Here is a 23,489-nt window from a genome sequence, read left to right as displayed (position 1 = left end):
GTGGACTGAGACATCTCACATATCACCTTATGATCAGCGTACCATAACATGAAATCCTTGTCAGATGATTTGAACCTGAATCCCTCCCTATAACTACCACTCAGCATCTTTATTAGTCCTATACACAACTGTGAGGGTTTCCCTATCGTCTCATCCATGTCCTCTAGATCCCTTCTGAAGGTCACTTCTGTCGGAGTCCCAATCTCACGACACACGCCCACATACAGGACTTCTGATACACGGGGAATGTGATCCATCCTGTAACGATTCTTTAACGTTAATTGACACAACACAAATGTCTATCGATACAAACAAAAGACAGAAAATAACATTCTGATATTCTCTACCTTGGAATTTGCAAATGCTATTTATAGACAATCGGAAATACCCGGCTAAGCCCTGCTACTTTTCTTTTGAACAGAATGTGTTGTATTCAATGATAATTAACATGATCATGGCTGATTACACTAAAAATTTATTAATTGGCTCGTTTGAACATGATTTCATCGAAAAAGTAATGCAAATTGCATTTTGTAGTGTGGTAATTAGGGCTATACGTACCATGGATATCGGCCTGGATAGCTGAGTGGTTAGGGCACCTGACTGGTAATGCAGGGGTCCAGGGTTCGAGTCCCGGTCCAACCACATATTTTCTTCTCTCTCCTTTACTACCATGGGGGCGAAATGAACCTGGGTTGAGATTGAAAGACAATTATAAAAAAAAAATGTATAATTGAGATCTTGCGGAGGGATTAATCCTGGTAATTAGGACGGTCCAGCGACAGATTTTCTCCTCTCTCATAAAGTAAGGTTAAAATCTTTTAATACTCGAAAGAGAAGTATATGAACGACTCAAACTATGCCACGTTTAAACTAAATTGCACGGATTTCAGGGTCTAATAAGGTGAGGTATCTAAAGGGGAATTTTAAGCCGTATACACACGAGGCGCCACACAGGGTAAAAGAGTGTTCGATAAAGTCCGACATATCCGACGTTTTCCTGGCTTTTTTATGGTGCCAGTTCTGACATTTTCCTGGCACGGTAAATATCAAAATCAGCAAAAAAGTCAGAAAAACGTCAGATATTCCGGACTATAAAGTTAAATGCAACGATCGAACCCCAAACATAAAACAAACTCCATTGATTGATTTTAATGTGACATACATATCAGTACGTACAAGGATTGTTTGGAATGGATTTAGGATGATTAGAGTTTTGTTATCCAACAGCTTCAAAGACAAACCCAAAACATTTTGATGTAAAAAAAAAAAAAAAAAAAGAAGCGGCAAAAGATTTGTCACTGCAGCAAATGTATAATATCAAGTTGACAGTGATATCCTGCTCTGACCACAGGCACCTGAAATATGGATATTACTTTTGATAATTTTTTTGGGTGGAATAATTTCTCTGAAATGTGTGAATTCCCGGTCTATCTCATCCCTCTTTCGATTCATGTAATAGAGAAATTATTGCCACCAAAAAAAAATTATCATAAAAAGGGGGAGTGGTGTAGCAGTATCCATACTCTAACAACCTTTTAAAACCAATGAGCACGATGAGTTGCCAATTTATACTGCATCTTGTACTGGGAGTAACACTCTTTTCATGTTCACATACTCTGATTTGGTTGTTCATCTCCATGAACTGTCCATATAAATTTTGTTGATATAAAAAAAAGCAACTCTTTATAACTAACAGTAATCAATCTCACAACTCCTATAAGGAATAAAGAGTAAGGCAAACACAGACCCCTGGATATACCAGTGGTGGGATCAGACAAACACGGACCCCTGGATATACCAGTGGTGGGATCAGGAGGAGTAAGCACACCCCGTCAATCGGTCACACCCTCCCTGAGCCCTAGCTTGTATTGGGTGATGCGTAGCAGTTCTGTGTTTTGATACTATAATTGTAAGGGTACTGCTTTGATGTGAGGGTTAGAAATATTTTCTTATGGTTATTGGGAATAAGTGTTCCTTTACAAGCAGCATCCCCAAGAACTATATGTAAGAATGACAAAGGACAAAAACAGAAAACATTATAAGTTTTATTGATAAATTACATGGTATCAACATTGAAACTAAAAAATTGATATGATTCTCCATCTACATACACCACATGTTGCAAAAATGACTAAGAATTAATTCATACTGGATGCAGGGTTAACAAATTCCAAGTGTTGAAAAACAGTCAAGCCATGGAGTCTTGAGTAACATGATTTATGATACAATTCTGACTGGAAAGCTTCTATGGTAAAACATGCCTATAATGAGCCCGTTTATAATCAATCCATGCTTACAGTGGAGGATTTTCATTTCCCAGAGTTTTAAAACAATGTGAACTCATTGGAAATAAGCAATTAAGTTTATAATGCATAAAAATTGTTTATCTCCAGCACTTCACTATAAGCATGTATTACTGTAATCAGAGTTCATATACACTTACATATAACACACAGAATGAAGTGTTTCACGTATGGGGTATAATATTATGACAATCAAGAGGAATTCGAGAAGAAAACTGCAAATGTCATTAGCATGAACGCAGTGTCTTCTTTAAAGCTGAATACAAAGATAAGAGATTCAACACCAAAAGGGATTAAAAGCACAGCAACAATTTTGTCACAGCATTGACAAGAATTCTTGCACCATGAAATGACACAGTTGTCTCACTAATTACTCCTGAAACACCTTATGCACATCCCACTGTTGAGAGTCTAGGAACACTATTTTCACAATTTCAGGAGATACCCTGATGTTCCATTATCTCTAAGCCCCCCCTCCCTTTTTTATCAAATCTTCTGTTTTTCGGACTCCCTAATTCAATGTTTCTTCTTCTTTCCTTTGCTCGGACCATTGTCATCATCTACAAAATTCAAATTGTAAATGTCAGACTATAAAAACTTACAGCAATTACCTCTTTCCATCTTAGTGCATACAGTCTAGGCTTATGAACACACACAGTGCACAGTATGTGTGATGTTATACTGAACAAACACTGCACAGAATGTATGATGTCACAATGAATACACACAATGCACAGAATGTATGATGTCACAATGAACACACACAGTGCACAGAATGTATGATGTCACAATGAACACACACAGTGCACAGAATGTATGATGTCACAATGTACACACAGTGCACAGAATGTATGATGTCACAGTGAACACACACAGTGCACAGAATGTATAATGTCACAATAAACACACACAGTGCACAGAATGTATGATGTCACATTGAACACACACAGTGCACAGAATGCATGATGTCACAATGAACACACGCAGTGCACAGAATGTATGACATCACAATGACTATTCTGTCTAGTACTAAATCCAGCGTAATATTAAACGACCACACTATTGTGTCTAGTACTAAATTCAATGTGATACTAAATGACCACACTATTCATTCATAAGTACTGCTGGCATGAAATGAGATGGCCAGCTAGTCCATGACTCCACCATTAACAAAATTCGCATGTGTGTGATCAGAATCAATACGTTTGGAGGTGTTTTGCTTTAACAGTCAACTAACTTTGCATAAAGTATAAATGCTTTATGCTGTCGATATTAAAGATTCCCTGTCAAAATGAAAGCAATGATGGGCAGACAGAGAGACAGGCAATGTGATTCCTACAGCACTTCTACATTTTCAATGTGGGATCCTAATTGATAGGTGTCTCCCTCTTTCAGTCAACTCTTTCTGCATAAATCTGAAATTCTTACGATGAAAACTGTTTCAGTTATTGTGTCATGATATAAACACAAAATGTATATGTGTCTTTCTCTTACTGTAAAGTATTCTGTACAAAATTTGAAAATGTCAACGTGAAAACTGTTAGAACCATCATGTCACATTAGATATACATTATACAGACATACAATTACAGACAAATTGAATTATCTCAGAATTTAGGGTCTTTTTCTTATTGTAAAGTATTTCTGAACAGAACATTAAAATGGTAATGGTTTGAGTTATCGCGTCACAATAAAAGAAATGACTGACAGATGGACAATGGACGACAAACAGATAAATGATGGACGGACGACAAACAGATGGATGATGGACGGATGACAGGCAGATGGACAATGTGATTTCTACAGGATTCCCATTTTTTCAATGTAGGGCCCTAATTAATCAAGATATTTACCGACTTCATCCTCGCCTGATTTTCCAGTGAAGTGTTTTTTAAGTGGTTGCCAGCAGCTGAAGTATTGGTCATCGACTTTGTTTTCATTGGCCCACTTTGTCACTGCCATGCTAAGTGATGACTCAAACATAAATGCCTACAAATGGGAAATATATATATTTTTTTAATGTGTAATTCAAATGGGAACCAGAAATCTGACCCCTGCAATAGAAGCAAGCATGACATAGAAAGTGTTCTTATCTTTTAATATAAAAAAATTCAAAGTCCCATAACTCTGTAAGGACAACCACCATCTTTGCTAGCCAAGGATTTACGATCCGCTCCGCTTCTCCACAACCCTTGGCTGTATTAGCACAATTTTCATGTCAACAATTTCTTGCATATGATTGGATGCAGGCCAAGTCCCCTGCATCTAATCAGATAGCGTGTTACGTTACACCACGTGCAAGACGACGGGATGTGTCAACAATTAGTCATTGTCTTCAAAACACTTCCATTTAATCAGATTTTCATAGAGTCTCCATACAATATTGCAGTGTGTAGACTGTGCCATGAGGCTTTGCTTGTGAAAAAAGGTTTAAATGCATGATTTGCATATAACATCGTGTAACTCATTGGGCACAGGCATTGTTATTTTAACAAAACACAAAGTGTACTTGAAAAACACATTTTTTATTGGTTGAACATGATGTAATCCAAACAGAATTTGTTTTCTCCATCCGCTAAAGGACGCCACTCAAAGCTGCGAAATTCGTGCTAACGCAGTCAAGGGTTGTAGAGTGTAGCGGACAGTATAAGAGGGAACTTATACTGCCTCGCTAGAGGTAGCTTTTCTAGTGATGTGGTAGAGTGTCTCTCTTGATCACGCAAGTTAAGCAACGACGAGCGTGTTCAGCACTTGGATGGGTGACCGCTACACGTTACATTGAGAAACAGAGAAGATAGTAAACCCTTGGCTTGCGAAGATGAACTTCCACTGACTAATCCAAGTATCATGTATAAAATTTATAAAAATCACAGCTCTAAGTACCACAAATTTAGACCTACATAGCAATAAAATTAGCCATAGCAATTCTCTGCATTGTATTATTTGTGGTGACCTTTAAATCTATGTATTGCACGTTACCATGGTTCCCTCAGCAACCCTCTGTGGTTTAAGATTGCAGTTGGAAGCGTTCTCAAAGCAGCCGGCATCAGGACCGTGCGGTGTCATTATACTGTGGAGTGTGGCACCACCTGGACGGAATCCCTCCTCCTGTCAAAACATATCCCATAATTCAGAGCATGCATACAATTCATATCCCAGAATTCAAAGCACCCAATAGCATGTAATTCACCAGTCAATGGATGCATGTCATCTAATATTATCACTTACATGGTTTGTAGTTCCCCTAGTATGGTTTAATTATAAATGGTCGGTAAATTCCATATGGACAAAAGCGAAGCTCTGAACCCCTTGCAGTTCAGTCCTGACTCTCATTCAGAACATTTGTTATCTTACTGTTACACTCGATAATTTCAATATGTAGACAGGTTTTTTCTTAGCCTTTGTAGTTTATAGTATTAGACTGCTAGTTTGCATTGCTATATAATTATTTAGTTAGTTTTCATTTCTATATAATTATTTAGTTTTCATTTCTATGTAGTGTAAATATTTTGTCGTCCTGAAGAAGGGACAGGTCATCCTGAAAATTGGACAATTTCTTATTGTTTTCCTTTGTCATTTGTTTCTGTGATTTTGGACTTTGTGTATCATAATGCTCCTCTGTGGGTCCAGATTGATTGAATAAATTTTATTCTATTACAACATTTGTGTTTTTGGTATTTTTATATCCCTACCTTTATAACTCTATGCAAATTTCCTCCCACTCTTTTGGACTTAATTGAGAAATCATTGAAATAAATACAATTCTATAAAATTGTATGCAATTTACTTATAAAAACAGTAAAATTACATTGTAGTTTTCACTTTCATCCTTTTTGAGAAATGTTTGTTTGCAGCAAGTATTAATTTGTTAAGATATATTTGTGAAATTACCTTTCAATAATCATAAATGATAAAATTAATTCACTTGTTCAGAACTTGAAGAAGTTTAAAAACATCCTATAACTTGCATTATATAGCTTTACATAAGTTCAGGTTTTTAAAATAATCCATATCTTGAGTTTCATGAATTCATTGTTGGTTCATCCAATTTTCCAGATCAAATGAAAAACTTTGGAGAGCAATGTATATTTACTAAGTGTGTCAGGAATTTATTTGACAGACCTACCTCTCAAATAATAAGATTCGACAGAGTCTGTCTGCACAGCAGATATCAAAACTGAAAACCATTGCCATCTTTGTCCTAGGTTAACCCAAATTATGGACTTTACCAAAAGTACACATTTTATTAATGAATCCACATCTAAGCCAGTTCAATACACAATACTAAAAAACACCCATTTCTGTTTAGCTTTGAACTCAAATTTAGTACAATATTCCTTCTAATTAGTGAGCATGCTGAACCTGATACCTCCATTGTTTTATGTGATCTATCAATATCTACTCGTTCATTTAGACGTGAAAAAGTGATGTTAAATCCAATATTTATAAAGAACCCTGTGCACTTATTAGAAAGAACACGATGCATTTATGGTATGTTTCTTACTGCAATCCCTTCAGACCTGGATTTCTCTGTAAAAAGTCAAAATTTGGACTTAACTCTGAGATTTTATCCAAATTTTGACTGCTAAAATAAAAGAAAACTCAAACTTAAGTTTGAGATTTTTTTCGAGAAATCCAAGCCTGCTTATTCAAGACTGACCTTTGCTTCATAAGATCCGTGAATCAGACCCATAAATTCACTCATGCAATTCCCTGAAATGAAATTATTGTACATTACAAAAACAAAATGTGTGTGGTTAGCTGTTGTCATGTAAATGGTCGGTCTGTGATTAATGATTATCATGTGAATATTTTATAATTTTTGGGGTAATTAAGTAAAGGATACCTTAACATTTTCTTATTTTTGGGATTATTTTGTATTGAGTATCTTTTTAATATTTTCTTTTTATGGGCTAGTTACATATGGAACACTTTAATTGAATATATTTTCTTTGTAAACACAACTTACTGTGGTAGTAAGGGGGTCATAATGTCTTGTCTGCCTGTAAACACAACTTACTGTGGAAGTATGGGGGGTCGGAATGTTTTGTCTGCCTGTAAACACAACTTACTGTGGCAGTAAGGGGGTCGGAATGTCTTGTCTGCCTGTAAACATAACTTACTGTGGTAGTAAGGGGGTCGGAATGTCTTGTTTGCCTGTAAACACAACTTACTGTGGCAGTAAGGGGGTCGGAATGTCTTGTCTGCCTGTAAACATAACTTACTGTGGTAGTAAGGGGGTCGGAATGTCTTGTTTGCCTGTAAACACAACTTACTGTGGCAGTAAGGGGGTCGGAATGTTTTGTCTGCCTGTAAACACAACTTACTGTGGTAGTAAGGGGGACGGAATGTCTAGTCTGCCTGTAAACATAACTTACTGTGGTAGTAAGGGGGTCGGAATGTCTTGTCTGCCTGTAAACATAACTTACTGTGGTAGTATGGGGGTCGGAATGTCTTGTCTGCCTGTAAACATAACTTACTGTGGTAGTATGGGGGTCGGAATGTCTTGTCTGCCTGTAAACACAACTTACTGTGGTAGTAAGGGGGACGGAATGTCTTGTCTGCCTGTAAACATAACTTACTGTGGTAGTAAGGGGGACGGAATGTCTAGTCTGCCTGTAAACATAACTTACTGTGGTAGTATGGGGGTCAGTAGTAAACACAACTTACTGTGGTAGTAAGGGGGACGGAATGTCTTGTCTGCCACGCCCCATCGTGGAGGAAAGATGACAAAGTCGGCAATCGCTACACCTGGTTTAGTTGACTGACAGGTCAAAACAGTGAAGATGGAGGGGTCCTTGGTAGAAAAAAACCCAATAAAAATATATAAACATCTTCAGAGTCCAAATCAGTATCCATCAAAAGAACTAGACCAAACATCAACTATTAAACATTACAGACAAAAGTTGTCCATTCGGAGTCTAACAGAAAAGGCCATGCAATTTTCAAATTGCCATATTTTTTCCTGTCCATTATGAATCATGTGATACAAAGACAAGGTGTTGACAGTGACTTTGTGACACTGACAGTAATTAGGTACCATGTGATCTACAGGTACAGTGTTAATGCTTACAAAGTTACTAAGGTTACATACCATGTGATCTACATATATAATGTTGACAGTTATGAAGTTACAAGATTACATTGTTGACAGTTATGAAGTTACTAAGGTTACGTACCATGTGATCTACAGATACAGTGTTGACGGTTACGAAGTTACTGAGGTTGTACTTGTAAGGAGTATAGTTCCCGTGCCAAGCAACAACATCAAATGGAGAGTGGGTCTGTAAAATCAAAGACAAATTATATAGGCAAACAATCATAGTTTAGAACTATATTTCCATACAGTTAACCCTCACCCTGTAGAGACAAACAGTACAGCTTTATACTGGTGGTTTATATTTCCATTCTATATTACGTAATTGATAAATCTACAATACAATCCCTGCAGTGTTATTTCATGGTTTTATCCCATAATAAAGATAACAGATATTGGACTGCCGTGAAAGAAGTAGGTACAGTTTCTAAAGTCATCTGGCCCAAAATATCGATGATTTCACTTGGAGCTCAAACCCTGACATTCAAATAAGGAATGGATTAGCAAACCCAAAATCCGCTCAGTTTGAACAGCAGAATGGTTCGTGTCATATGACGAGATCTAGAAGTCGGCATAAAATTGCAGAAATGCCATTTTCAATGAAAATATCCACAATTTCAGGTGGTTTTCCTTTCAGAAAAATTACAGCGCATGCATCAAGCAAATTCATATTTAAGTATCTAATGATTTTCATCTTAAAATAATACACAATATATATCATTTTCATTTTGCTCGACAAATGCGCACATCTTTTCCTGAGCAATAACCTGTATGACATTTGACAGTTTTCAGGCTTATTTTGAAAAAAAGGTGGGAAATGTCTTATTCATGATGTCATAATGCTATCCAATTAGGAATATCATTCTGATTTTGTTCACATACTATACCTGGCATATATTTTACTTTCTTAAAACACTGATTAAGGTTAATTCCAAACACACTTTATAGAGAGAAAATTTTTGGGTCTTTTTATGTTTACAATCGTACCTTGTTCTTTAGTAAACAGTGTCTTCATGTTTTTGTTTTCAAGTGCTCCTGGTGCCTTGTGATTCTCTGTGTGGTTGAAATAAGGTGACTCTGGTATTTGTTGTTATTTGAAGTTATCTTTTTGGCTCAGAATATGTAACCATGGAATTTGTGATTACCTATCATTCTCCTTCTGGCTGATAACAGGGGCCCCCAGTATTTGTAACATGAGGTACTGTGAACAATGCTCACTAAGAATACTCCCCACTTACCCCAATCTTCCAAAGGGTGTTGTTAATAGCTATAAATTACCTCTTTCCTGAGAGTAAAAAGAAAGGGCATGACAAAACTTTGGGTAGTCTCTTCTCTAGGGAGAAATGGATAAGAGATGAAATTAAATGTGCATATTGCTAATTCGATGTCCAGTGACCGTATACCTTTTGACCCAAAATTTGGTAGGGAACATTTTCGTCCCATGGGTAGTCCATATGTATGATATGGTGACTGTAGGTGGAAAGGATAACGCTTTAGAGCCCTGAAACCATATTGCTACTTCGATGTCCAGTGTGCTTGACCATTGACCTTTTGACCCCAAATGCGATAGAGAACATCTTCGTCCCATGAATAGTCCTTAAGTATGATATGGTGACTGTAGGTGGAAAAGATAATGCTTTAGAGCCCGGAAACCATCAACTTCTACAGACGGATGGACAACCTGATTCCATTATAACCCCCCTGCCCAACTTTGTTGCAGGGGGTATGATTAACTTCATTGTTGAGAACAGGGGCCCTAGTATTTGTGATTATCTGTGTGGCTGAGAACAGGTGCCCCTGGTATTTGTGATTACCTGTGTGGCTGAGAACAGGTGCCCCTGGTATTTGTGATTACCTGTGTGGCTGAAAACAGGTGCCCCTGGTATATGTGATTACCTGTGTGACTGAGAACAGGTGCCCCTGGTATTTGTGATTATCTGTGTGGCTGAGAACAGGTGCCCCTGGTATTTGTGATTATCTGTGTGGCTGAGAACAGGTGCCCCTGGTATTTGTGATTACCTGTGTGGCTGAGAACAGGTGCCCCTGGTATTTGCTGATGACTGTATACTGTTTCACCTCTCTGTCTTCATACCATGCAACAGGCGTCTGGAAATCACGGGGATTGGCTAGTCCATTGGCTCCTACACATAAACACTAAGTGAGATGTACTACTATACTTTGCTGTGCAGGTAAAACATTTATGAATAATAAAAATTCTAAAATTAACTTCAAGTGGATCCAATGAATTCATGATATGAGGATATTTCAATCTTTCACCACTGCTTTATACTAACATCAACACATTCTTTTACTCTATTTACCTTTCACCCTAGTAAGTACCATCATCAATACATTCAGAAAACGTAATGGGGAAAATGACAACTTTTTTATGAGGCTGTGTGTTCATACTCATATCATATAACTCCTGTAGACATGAACTTTAGTATGTACTTATTAGTTCTGTACTAGTCTTGTTTTTCTCCTGTAGACTTCAGTGTGTGGTCATTCACTCCCTTTTTTATTAGTCTTGTTTGTTTCCCTCTGACTGAATGCTAACCTTTGACCCTAGCATTAATGTTACTTGTGGTTTGTCACCCACAGATTCAAACTAGAGAGCTAGATTGAATATACGTCATGTATCTTAATTCAATACACTCTCTGTGACATATAGGTATTTCCAGATAATTTAGCTAACTTTGTCTCTGATGTTTGTTTGAGTACCACCTATTTATGTATTTCTGAGTATCACTAATTCATAGATCTCTAAGTACCACCCACCTATTAATATTTGGGTACCACCTAAGTGTTTATCAGAGTACCAACCACCAGTGCATTTCTGGGTACCACCTTCCTCTGTATTTCTGAGTACCACCTCCCTCTGTATTTCTGGGTACCACCTCCCTCTGTATTTCTGGTACTACATCCCTCTGTATTTCTGAGTACCACCTCCCTCTGTATTTCTGGGTACCACCTCCCTCTGTATTTCTGGGTACCTCCCTCTGTATTTCTGGGTACTACATCCCTCTGTATTTCTGAGTACCACCTCCCTCAGTATTTCTGGGTACCACCTCCCTCTGTATTTCTGGGTACTACATCCCTTTGTATTTCTGAGTACCACCTCCCTCTGTATTTCTGGGTACCACCTTCCTCTGTATTTCTGGGTACTACACCCCTCTGTATTTCTAGGTATCACCTTCCTCTGTATTTCTGGGTACCACCTCCCTCTGTATTTCTGGCTACCACCTCCCTCTGTATTTCTGGCTACCACCCACCTATGTGTCTCTGCAGTCTGATGCTACATGTACCTACCTTTGTATCTACGAGTGTCCCTTACCCATGTATCTCTGGGTACCACCTACCTATGGGTCCCAGGTTGGGGAGAATGAAATACCTACCTATGGGGTCCCAGGTTGGGGAGAGTGAAATACCTACCTATGGGTCCCAGGTTGGGGAGAGTGAAACACCTACCTATGGGTCCCAGGTTGGGGAGAGTGAAATGGCCGTCAAATACTTCCAGGACGTACCCCCTGGTTGGCCCCTCAACATCAACACTGAACCGCATGCCTTGCTTTTAGGACAAAGAAGTAGTGGGATTATTGGTAGTTCATGGGTGCATTATCATACTTCAGTGAAAATCTGAACACTCTAATCATTTATCACATTTGATATTGAGAAAATTCTCTCACATCTGGTGACTAGATCTATTTCCTGTTTCATTCTTAATCAACTCCAATTCTGACTTTTTTAAAATTTGGTCGTAAATTTTCACTGATTTTAGTTGAAGGCAAGTCAGGCTAGATATCATTGTGTTGGCAACCATCTCAAATGGCCTTGCTTTGTGGCATCAGTTGATAAGTTCAAATCCATAATTCAAAAATAGGTCAAAAGAGCCAAGAATCAAATTTGATCTGTAACCCATTGATATAAGTTCATGCGTAAAATTTCTATTCAATAGTTGTAGCCAAAAAGAGTCCGAAAAACTATCACTACAAGCACAGGCTGATCACTACAGTATAGGTCTGCTGCCTATAGACAGGGCCCTTGTGAAAAGTTGTGTGTAAATATGATCATACGTATTTATAGAACAGTTGTAAATTACTTTAATCTAGATCAACAGGACAGCAACAAGTGATATATTGATAAAACTAAACAGATCAACACTATAAGAAAGATGAATATGAAATTTGGGTATTTTACCTGAATGACACAGATCTCATTTGGATCTACTTTCATTTTACCAAATTCTGTGGAGACAAGCAGGGAACCTTGTTGTGGCACTAAAATGAAAGCAACTAGCATGTAGTGGCATATGAGAAATAAATATGATTTGCTTTTATACAGGAGTATGTAATATACAGTGCATATCAAAGCTGCTATGATCATTATTTCTCTTCTTATAGATTAAATCATATTTAAAAATTCTTCAACATTATCATGCCTACTGACCTATAAGAAAATCTCCATCTGAACTGTAGAAACACCTGCAAGAAAGAATTTGATCGATTCAGGTGTAGAAACAAGATAAATATATTGTCATTTGTGTATTCCATTATAAAAATTCACCTAATAGTACTAATTTACATGGCTGTAATAATTCAGTGGATTATGAACGCCCAAACCGACATGATGAGCAGACAAAGTGAGACTATACACTGCAGGCATTTCAACACTTATCCCCCAGGTGTTTGTCCTTGAGAGCTACAGGTCTGTATCCCCCAGGTGTTTGAGATATACAGTTCTGTATCCCCTAGGTGTTTGTCCTTGAGAGCTACAGGTCTGTATCCCCCAGATGTTTGAGAGCTACAGTTCTGTATCCCCAAGGTGTTTGTCCTTGAGAGCTACAGGTCTGTATCCCCCAGATGTTTGAGAGCTACAGTTCTGTATCCCCTAGGTGTTTGTCCTTGAGAGCTACAGTTCTGTATCCCCTAGGTGTTTGTCCTTGAGAGCTACAGTTAGTGATGTACTGATTGTTGCTGACTTTCGATTGTCAGTCGCTATAGGCCAATCCGAAAACATGAGTTATCTTTCCTTGATCCGGAACATAGTGCGCTTGCGTAACAGTAGGTTAAGACTTCCGGGTAGTATATTCGAGAAGCGTCATTATCAACAGTGCAGAAGGCTACGAAACGATGTGAATAGTCGATTGTCATTTTGAAAATCGAAAATCGCTAACGTCAGTATTTTAAAAAAATAATACAAATATTCCTGCTGCGACTTATCTAAAATAAAAAATGACTGACGAAGCTGAATCATCTGATAAGATTGAATATTGTTTAACGTTTCTCTTGAGAATCTTTCACTCATATGGAGATGTTACCATTGCCGGTAAAGGCCTGCAAAATTGCCTGCCTATGCTTGGCACTTACAGTCTTTGAACAGGGAGGGATCTTTATCGTGCCATACCTGCAGTGACACAATGCAACAGATTTTGCCTCTTACAACAAGCAAAGGGTAATGAGGCTCTATTCTGACCCGGATCCCATAAGAACAACAAAAGTCGAGAGATATATCCCTATCCCGGGAAAATAAAATCGAAAGTATGGGATTATTAACTTCAAATTTCTAATTATGATTTTAAACGTCTCCATTTGAGTGAAAAATTCTTGCGAGAGATGTTAAACAATATATAATCTATCTAATGATTTTATTTCAATTAACTTAATATCTAGGGTAAAAAATAAAGTAAATTTAATATATATATGCCATAAATTTGAAATCATTAAAATTCAATTATTTTCCGATTAATCTGATCATCGATTAATGGTTTTTTTCCCGATCGCCCATCACTAGCTACAGTTCTGTATCCCCCAAATGTTTGTCCTTGAGAGCTACAGTTCTGTATCCCCCAGATGTTTGAGAGCTACAGGTCTGTATCCCCCAGGTGTTTGTCCTTGAGAGCTACAGGTCTGTATCCCCCAGGTGTTTGTCCTTGAGAGCTACAGTTCTGTATCCCCCAGATGTTTGAGAGCTACAGGTCTGTATCCCCCAGGTGTTTGTCCTTGAGAGTTACAGGTCTGTATCTCCCAGATGTTTGGTTTTGAGAGGTACAGTTCTGTATCCCCAAGGTGTTTGTCTCTGAGAGCTACAGTTCTGTATCTCCCAGATGTTTGAGATATACAGTTCTGTATCCCCTAGATGTTTGTCCTTGAAAGCTACAAGTCTGTATCCCCCAGATGATTGTCTTTGAGAGCTACAGTTCTGTATCCCTCAGATGTTTGTCCTTGAGAGCTACAGGTCTGTATCCCCCAGGTGTTTGGTTTTGAGAGCAACAGTTCTGTATCCCCCAGGTGTTTGTCCTTGAGAGCTACAGGTCTGTATCCCCCAGATGTTTGGTTTTGAGAGCAACAGTTCTGTATCCCCCAGATGTCTCCGAGAGCTACAGTTATGCAGATCATAAGCAGGGCTGGTTATTATATCAACTGGGCCTTTGTTACACAGCGATAATGACACACAAAGTACTGCAGCACATATCTGTTTATGAATGTCATTGAAACAGACACATTATATTTCTGTCTGTTACTAAAGTATTACAGGAGTATAGACATACAGACGGACAGACAGACAGCCTGACACATCACATACCTGTCAGTCATTGAGGTATTACAGGTGTATATGTAGACACACACCCCGTTTCGTGACTTAGGCTCCCCCGCACCACATATTGTTGTCATACCCTGAACACAAAACAATTTTGCTTATAGACTTAGTTTTAAATATTAATTACTTTTCAGACATATTGGAATGAATTCTGGAGATTTCAAAATCACTGAGCATAGATCAAAGTTTTTCTAGTAAGTTGAACATTCATAGCACTTGATAAAAAATAATAAAATATACAAACATTAACAAAATCCACTTTCTTCTTTGGAAAGTCAAACGGGTGCCACCTCATCTGAAATAATGATAACAAATGAATTATAATTGATATCTCCAGGCACAAGTGTATCACCTTACGGATAATACAGCTACACGCGTACATCGATGGATAAAATTTGCTCTTAATCCCCTCCCTTTGGTAATGATAGTGAATAAAAATTGTCTATCAACCCCTAAAAAGTCTATACCATTATACCATTGCTATCAGAATTAAATTCGAGAATTCTAATTACTGCAATTTAATCATTTAATTAGACATTGAAGAGCTCTCCAAAAACATGCGAGTATTAGAGAAATGTTTTATAGTTATTGTACCAGTATGTCAAATGAGGATATCTCAAATCATTTCTTACTTCACATTCCAACCTGGGAGTGTGTACAGTATATATATGGTATTATCTGGGATTTTTACACAGTGTATAGGATGTTATCTAAGAGTGGGTTTTCTCGTATGCATGTAGATTGTTTACCTGGGAATAGATAGTGGAGAATGGGATTGTTTACCTGGGAATGGATAGTGGAGAACAGGATTATTTACCTGGGAATGGGTAGTGGAGAATGGGATTGTTTACCTGGGAATGGATAGTGGAGAACAGGATTATTTACCTGGGAATGGGTAGTGGAGAATGGGATTGTTTACCTGGGAATGGATAGTGGAGAATGGGATTGTTTACCTGGGAATGGATAGTGGAGAATGGGATTGTTTACCTGGGAATGGATAGTGGAGAATGGGATTGTTTACCTGGGAATGGATAGTGGAGAATGGGATTGTTTACCTGGGAATGGACAGTGGAGAATGGGATTGTTTACCTGGGAATGGATAATGGAGAATGCGATTGTTTACCTGGGAATAGATAGTGGAGAATGGGATTGTTTACCTGGGAATGGATAGTGGAGAACAGGATTATTTACCTGGGAATGGGTAGTGGAGAATGGGATTGTTTACCTGGGAATGGATAGTGGAGAACAGGATTATTTACCTGGGAATGGGTAGTGGAGAATGGGATTGTTTACCTGGGAATGGATAGTGGAGAATGGGATTGTTTACCTGGGAATGGATAGTGGAGAATGGGATTGTTTACCTGGGAATGGATAGTGGAGAATGGGATTGTTTACCTGGGAATGGATAGTGGAGAATGGGATTGTTTACCTGGGAATGGACAGTGGAGAATGGGATTGTTTACCTGGGAATGGATAATGGAGAATGCGATTGTTTACCTGGGAATGGATTGTGGAGAATGGGATTGTTTACCTGGGAGAATGTGAGGTAGATGTGGGTCATTTAACTAGGAGTAACAATACACTAGCTACAGCGATTTTTTTCCTTATATAACTGGTACTGATAAACGGTGCCATTCCCAATGCCAAAAACCATTGATTTTTCCCAATTTTGAGACTAAAAATTCCCAATTTACTTGCCGAAAAATAGACCAGCTGCTGACACCGTAATTTACTTAGTCTGAAATGTTGTACAAATTAACTACAATGTTCACTTCCAGTATTAAACCGAAAGTACAGATCATAGCAGTGCGCGTGTTTTGTAGAGCTACGACGATTCTAAAACGAGCCTACGACGATTCCTTTATGTCTCACAACAGCAAATATTACCGTACAAAAGTTTGTAAAGAGATGACTGCTTCTTGTTTTGTTCTCTTTTTAATTTTTTAAAATTGAAATCATTTGCCGATACTTTGGTAGAAAATTCCCAATTTGTTCGATTTTGACGCCATTTTTCCCAATTGAATGGGTACCGGTACCAGTACCAATGGGTAGAAAAAAATCGCTGAGCTACCACGCACTGGTTACAATAGGTTAGTAGCTTCTTTTTAGAAGGTTCTGTAGAACAGTGGTTTGTTATGTAGGTGTCACTATACACTACAAGCTTTCTTTAGGAAGGTGGGAGACAATGGTTGTATCCCTGTGCATTAGCAGGTTTTCTCTGGGTGGATATTCAGTGGGCTGTAGACTGGATTTTGGAGCTAGGGTGGGTGAGGGTTACTGACCTGATTTGGGTTTGGGTCGACCTCGTCCCAGTTGTGAGTGATCAGTCCACGCTCTGTCTTCTTGAAGGGGTGGTGCACAACTGATGGCCGGATTCTGTACAGCCAACTGTCAACCAGAATGTAACATTCACTAATCATTCCACACAAGAATGTGAGCTTTGTATGTGTGAAATCATTCCACACAAGAATGTGAGCTTTGTGTGTGTGAAATCATTCCACACAAGAATGTGAGCTTTGTGTGTGTGAAATCATTCCACACAAGAATGTGAGCTTTGTGTGTGTGAAATCATTCCACACAAGAATGTGAGCTTTGTGTGTGTGAAAAGTTTCTGCATGAAAACAGACCTAGAGTTAGGATGAGGAGATACAGTAGTGTTGTTTGTTATACACTTAACTGTTAAGTTTTTTTCTATGGTTTGGAATATATAGAACATCTTCCCTTGCCTAGGTTCCAATGCACTACATTCCTATTCACCTTGATGGATTTAGTCAGGCATTCACAGTACACAGAAATTTAGCTTTAATACACAGAGCATGTTTACAATTTGGTAAACTGCGATGTTTACAATTTGGTAAACTGCGCTCAATATTGACTGTGGAATTAGCAGTAAAGCTGCCGGTCAGTGGACATACCTTCATTTGTTGTCAGTGGACATACCTTAATTTGTTGTCAGTGGACATACCTTCATTTGTTGTCAGTGGACATACCTTCATTTGTTGTCAGTGGACATACCTTCATTTGTTGGTTTCTATGCGGGTCAGTGGACATACCTTCATTTGTTGTCAGTGGACATACCTTCATTTGTTGGTTTCTATGCGGGTCAGTGGACATACCTTCGTTTATTGGTTTCTCTGTGGTACAGTGGACATACCTTCATTTGTTGTCAGTGGACATACCTTCATTTGTTGGTTTCTATGCGGGTCAGTGGACATACCTTTGTTTATTGGTCTCTCTGCGGGACAGTAGACATACCTTTGTTTGTTGTCAGTGGACATACCTTCGTTTGTTGGTTTCTCTGCGGGTCAGTGGACATACCTTCGTTTGTTGTCAGTGGACATACCTTCATTTGTTGGTTTCTATGCGGGTCAGTGGACATACCTTTGTTTATTGGTTTCTCTGCGGGACAGTGGACATACCTTCATTTGTTGTCAGTGGACATACCTTCGTTTGTTGGTTTCTCTGCCAGTCAGTGGACATACCTCCGTTTGTTGGTTTCTCTGCAGGTCAGTGAACATACCTTCGTTTGTTGGTTTCTCGTGGTGCTGTGAAGGCGCTCCCTGAGAGCTGCTCGGCGTAGAGTCCATACGGACATTTCTGGGGATTGTTCTGAAATGAAATATTCTCACACTGAAAGATTTAGCGCAGGATTTTCTTACAAAGTACATGTATAACGTGTCCTTGTTGGATGATGAGGAAATGCATTTATTCTGATTCAGCAATTCTAATCTAGAACTGGTTAAGGACATTCATATTAGAGTTTATCTCTTATGTTTTGTTCAGTCACTTAATCTGTTCAGCATTTAGACAGCTGGGTGCCACTGACAAACCATACCACATGTTTAAATCCAACCTCAGTCTCACTTATATCTCATCTGAAACCACTGAAATCTTCTTATCTCATGAGTTAGGACAAATCACTGACCTGCTAATATCTCATCTCACGAGTCAGGACAAATCACTGACCTGCTAATACACTTATCTCATCTCACGGGTTAGGACAAAACACTGACCTGCTAATATCTCATCTCATGAGTCAGGACAAATCACTGACCTGCTAATACACTTATCTCATCTCACGGGTTAGGACAAATCACTGACCTGCTAATATCTCATCTCACGAGTCAGGACAAATCACTGACCTGCTAATACACTTATCTCATCTCATGAGTCAGGACAAATCACTGACCTGCTAATATCTCATCTCACGGGTTAGGACAAATCACTGACCTGCTAATATCTCATCTCACGGGTTAGGACAAATCACTGACCTGCTAATACACTTATCTCATCTCACGAGTCAGGACAAATCACTGACCTGCTAATATCTCATCTCACGAGTCAGGACAAATCACTGACCTGCTAATACACTTATCTCATCTCATGAGTCAGGACAAATCACTGACCTGCTAATATCTCATCTCACGGGTTAGGACAAATCACTGACCTGCTAATATCTCATCTCACGGGTTAGGACAAATCACTGACCTGCTAATATCTCATCTCATGATTTAGGACAAATCACTGACCTGCCCAACAGGAAGTGCTCCAGGACACCTGGGATCCTCACTGGAAAATTCATTTCCAAATCCGCTCATGTAATTGAACTGAAATCACAGAATCATTTTTTAAAACATTGAAGCAATGAATACATGCAAGTACTTTCTGAAAAATCATGTTCTAATCTAATGTTTTATTTAACCATAAACACATACATGTCTCTGATTAAACACAGTTCAGAACAAATATCTATTATTGCCAGGAAAGAGAGATCAATTGATCAAATCACCAGGATTCAAGCCATATAAGCCCTCAATTTCTGGATATGCAGGCATTTCTCCCGCAGCCAGTGTGCACGCATTCCCAACAGAGCTTAGCTATGTCTTCCCAAGAAAAATCACAGTGATGTGTAGAAATGTACCTCTGTGCATTTTACACCATATGATGTTAAAATTAAAGTCAAGATATCCAGGTAAAATGTGATGTTTCATCATTGTCTATACTACAGTAATCAAGTTGTAACAGGAAGGGAGAAAATGCAACGGACCAGACCAGGATTCGAACCCAGGCCCCCTGAATCTCTAGTCAGGTGCTCTACCAACTGAGCTATCTGGCCACCAGCGATCGAACCTGGCTGACCGCTACATTCCCCCCTCCTTAAATGTCTTCACACCCTGAAGACATCAACCCAGGATCTTTATCCCCTGGCAGGCATTTTCACCTGTCAGTTCCAGGGGCTAGTCTACGGCACCAAATGTAACAGGAAGGGAGAAAATGCAACGGACCAGACCGGGATTCGAACCCGGGCCCCCTGAATCTCTAGTCAGGTGCTCTACCAACTGAGCTAACTGTCCACCGGCAATTGAACCCAGCTGACCGCACAAAAGTAATCAGCTGTATATATATGTAAATGTTATGTCACTGTCTACTACAGTGATCAAGTAATCAGCTGTATATATGTGTAAATGTTATGTCACTGTCTACTACAGTGATCAAGTAATCAGCTGTATATATGTGTAAATGTTATGTCACTGTCTACTACAGTGATCAAGTAATCAGCTTTATATATGTGTAAATGTTATGTCACTGTCTACTACAGTGATCAAGTAATCAGCTGTATATATGTGTAAATGTTATGTCACTGTCTACTACAGTGATCAAGTAATCAGCTGTATATATGTGTACATGTTATATCACTGTCTACTACAGTGATCAAGTAATCAGCTGTACATGTATATATATGTGTAAATGTTTAGTCATTGTCTACTACAGTGATCAAGTAATCAGCTGTATATATGTGTAAATGTTATGTCACTGTCTACTACAGTGATCAAGTAATCAGCTGTATATATGTGTAAATGTTATGTCACTGTCTACTACAGTGATCAAGTAATCAGCTGTATATATATGTGTAAATGTTATGTCACTGTCTACTACAGTGATCAAGCAATCAGCTGTATATATGTGTAAATGTTATGTCACTGTCTACTACAGTGATCAAGTAATCAGCTGTATATATATGTGTGTAAATGTTATGTCACTGTCTACTCATTGATCAAGCAATCAGCTGTATATATATGTGTAAATGTTATGTCACTGTCTACTACAGTGATCAAGTAATCAGCTGTATATATATGTGTAAATGTTATGTCACTGCCTACTACAGTGATCAAGCAATCAGCTGTATATATATGTGTAAATGTTATGTCACTGCCTACTCATTGATCAAGTAATCAGCTGTATATATGTGTAAATGTTATGTCACTGTCTACTACAGTGATCAAGTAATCAGCTATATATATATGTGTAAATGTTATGTCACTGTCTACTCATTGATCAAGCAATCAGCTGTATATATATATGTGTAAATGTTATGTCACTGTCTACTACAGTGATCAAGTAATCAGCTATATATATCTGTAAATGTTATGTCACTGTCTGCTACAGTGATCAAGTAATCAGCTGTATATATATGTGTAAATGTTATGTCACTGCCTACTACAGTGATCAAGCAATCAGCTGTATATATATATATATAAATGTTTCATCACTGTCTACTACAGTGATCAAGTAATCAGCTGTGTGTATATATATAATTATATATATATATATATATATATATATATATATATGTGTGTGTGTTTGTGTAAATCTTCTTCTCAAGTAATAATTTTTCCTTGATGTCATATATGTCTCCAATTTTTAATATATAGTATGTGTTATGATAATTTTGATATAATATTGTGATTTTGAAATTCCCCTACCCCTGATGTGCATTATCATGACAATAGGGATTTGGAATAAGAAAGTCAATAAACTTAATCTAGACAAATAGTTTATAGCATGTATATGCTGTTTAATTCGACATGATTGTTTTCTTTCCTAATCATTATTTGATTTCCCTCTCTACTATTGTATGGTTTTATTTTATGTGAGTCCAATGATTGGAAATAAAAATATCTATACACTGTACATGTATTCATATGACTTCAAAATTTAACTTAATTTTCTTATGACAAATTGTATCATATTGATAATTTGTAAAAATGTTCTGTTACATGTAATTATATAATATATATGAATACATATTAGCATCTCCACCAAAAATGTCAAAATAATTTTCATTCTCTGGATTTTAATTTTAGCAAGGTTTGGCTCGGCTAACGCGATATTTGGCTGAACTGATGCAATATCTGAAAGGACACTATAAGTATCATGCAGTTTCACTAAAAATATATCACAACAAATTAATCTTACTGAGATGGGCCTTGAGCTATCAATCTACAAAGTTTGGAATGAAATTTGAAACAGAAAGAAAACACTTTTTCAAATTTTAATTTGCAGTACTGCATGCAGAGAATTTTGTTCCTTTTAGAAGATCCATGCAGAGCGTACATTCTGAACCAGGGAGGGCATAACATATGACCAAATTTTAATTGAAAACATGTATGCATGCAGAAATAGTCGGAAAGAGGCCTAGAGTCATGACCACTGGAAGTTAATGTAAATATATAGTATGTGCATGTATAAAAAATCATTTATACATGCACATACTATATATTTACATTAACATCCCGTGAGTGCCCGTGCCTAGAGTCAACTGGCAACAAACAGTGAAGGTCTGGACAAAAGAAAAGAACAGAATTTAACACACTCCCAAATTTAGTATCAGGTTTCCCTGGCTTATTTCTAACCCCTGGACCAAGGGTGAAAATGGTAGGAAAACTCTATGGAGCACCAAATTAACATAAGCTCAAATAATTGAAAAAGGGAGAAAATGGTAGGAAAACTCATGCAGACAGGAATGACTTGCCCTATGCAGAAAGTAAGTAGCAGTGATCCAAAGACCCGCAAAGTTTGGTAAATTTCTGGTTCCTCAGACTCTCAGTTTGTAAAAAATGACGAGCGTAAAGAACCCCAGATTTCCTTTTATTTTTGCATTTAACAGTATTAATGATGACACACCCCTTTCTCGACGAATCAGATTCAAGAAAGAGTACACACCCCCTGTATGGTTCCCACTTTAATGTCTTTACTAAGAAGGTTTCCAAATGTATTTATATAATCCAATAAATTCTGCACTTTGACGTTTACATTTCAATCAAAATACGACACATTGCTCATCTGACGTGTAGCTAATCGATTTTTGTAAACATTGCACGTCGTTCGACGTATTACCCATGTCAAGGTCGAATAAAACAACCCGGAATTTGTAAGGACAGCTGGGGGATAGAAACAAAAAGATGAAATAAAAACAAAAGTGTGAAGAACATAACACCTGCTATTCGTTTGCATCTGCAAAATATTGTGACAAATGTCAGAAAATCGTCTGACTCTGTGTACCTTATCCATTCTTATATTTGGCTCTGTGTAGGAAAAACGCTTGAACATTTCAAACACTTTACTGCTCGAGATTTACGATATGTAAATACATTTTCAATGAAAAATAAAAAATCATAAGAATATAAGTATGAATCATCTTAGGTCCA

General features: G+C 37.9%; 1 protein-coding gene across 2 annotated transcripts; it reads right to left on the bottom strand.

The window, feature by feature from the left end:
* Positions 1–2,032: 2,032 nt before the first annotated feature.
* Positions 2,033–23,392, bottom strand: LOC125675556 (homogentisate 1,2-dioxygenase-like). 2 transcript variants are annotated; one of them, XM_056159249.1, is made up of 16 exons: positions 23,344–23,392; positions 19,530–19,607; positions 18,521–18,609; positions 17,283–17,388; positions 15,245–15,295; positions 14,986–15,077; positions 12,850–12,884; positions 12,601–12,680; positions 11,872–11,971; positions 10,423–10,544; positions 8,486–8,590; positions 7,977–8,103; positions 6,967–7,019; positions 5,286–5,414; positions 4,160–4,295; positions 2,033–2,866 (listed from the first exon to the last, which is right to left on the bottom strand). In XM_056159249.1, exons 1-16 carry the CDS (start codon positions 23,389–23,391, stop codon positions 2,823–2,825), a joined length of 1,395 nt encoding a protein of 464 aa, XP_056015224.1. In that variant the 5' UTR covers position 23,392; the 3' UTR covers positions 2,033–2,822. The 2 variants fall into 2 exon arrangements, with proteins under 2 accessions (XP_056015224.1, XP_048769240.1); XM_048913283.2 differs by having other exon boundaries at positions 23,279–23,349.
* Between the last annotated feature and the right edge of the window lie 97 nt (positions 23,393–23,489).

The sequence above is a fragment of the Ostrea edulis genome, chromosome 3 (assembly GCF_947568905.1).
Source record: "Ostrea edulis chromosome 3, xbOstEdul1.1, whole genome shotgun sequence".
NCBI classification, from domain to species: Eukaryota; Metazoa; Mollusca; class Bivalvia; order Ostreida; family Ostreidae; genus Ostrea; species Ostrea edulis.
This window is presented reverse-complemented; position numbering and strand designations above follow the sequence as displayed.

Coding starts and splice junctions, on each gene's coding strand:
- LOC125675556 (XM_056159249.1), bottom strand. CDS start 23,391: ATGTTCAAGCGTTTTTCCTACACAGAGCCAAATATAAGAATGGATAAG. Junction 11,972..12,600: donor ATGAGATCTGTGTCATTCAG/GTAAAATACCCA, acceptor TTGTCCTAAAAG/CAAGGCATGCGGTTCAGTGT. Junction 8,104..8,485: donor CTGTATCTGTAGATCACATG/GTACGTAACCTT, acceptor TTTTCTACCAAG/GACCCCTCCATCTTCACTGT.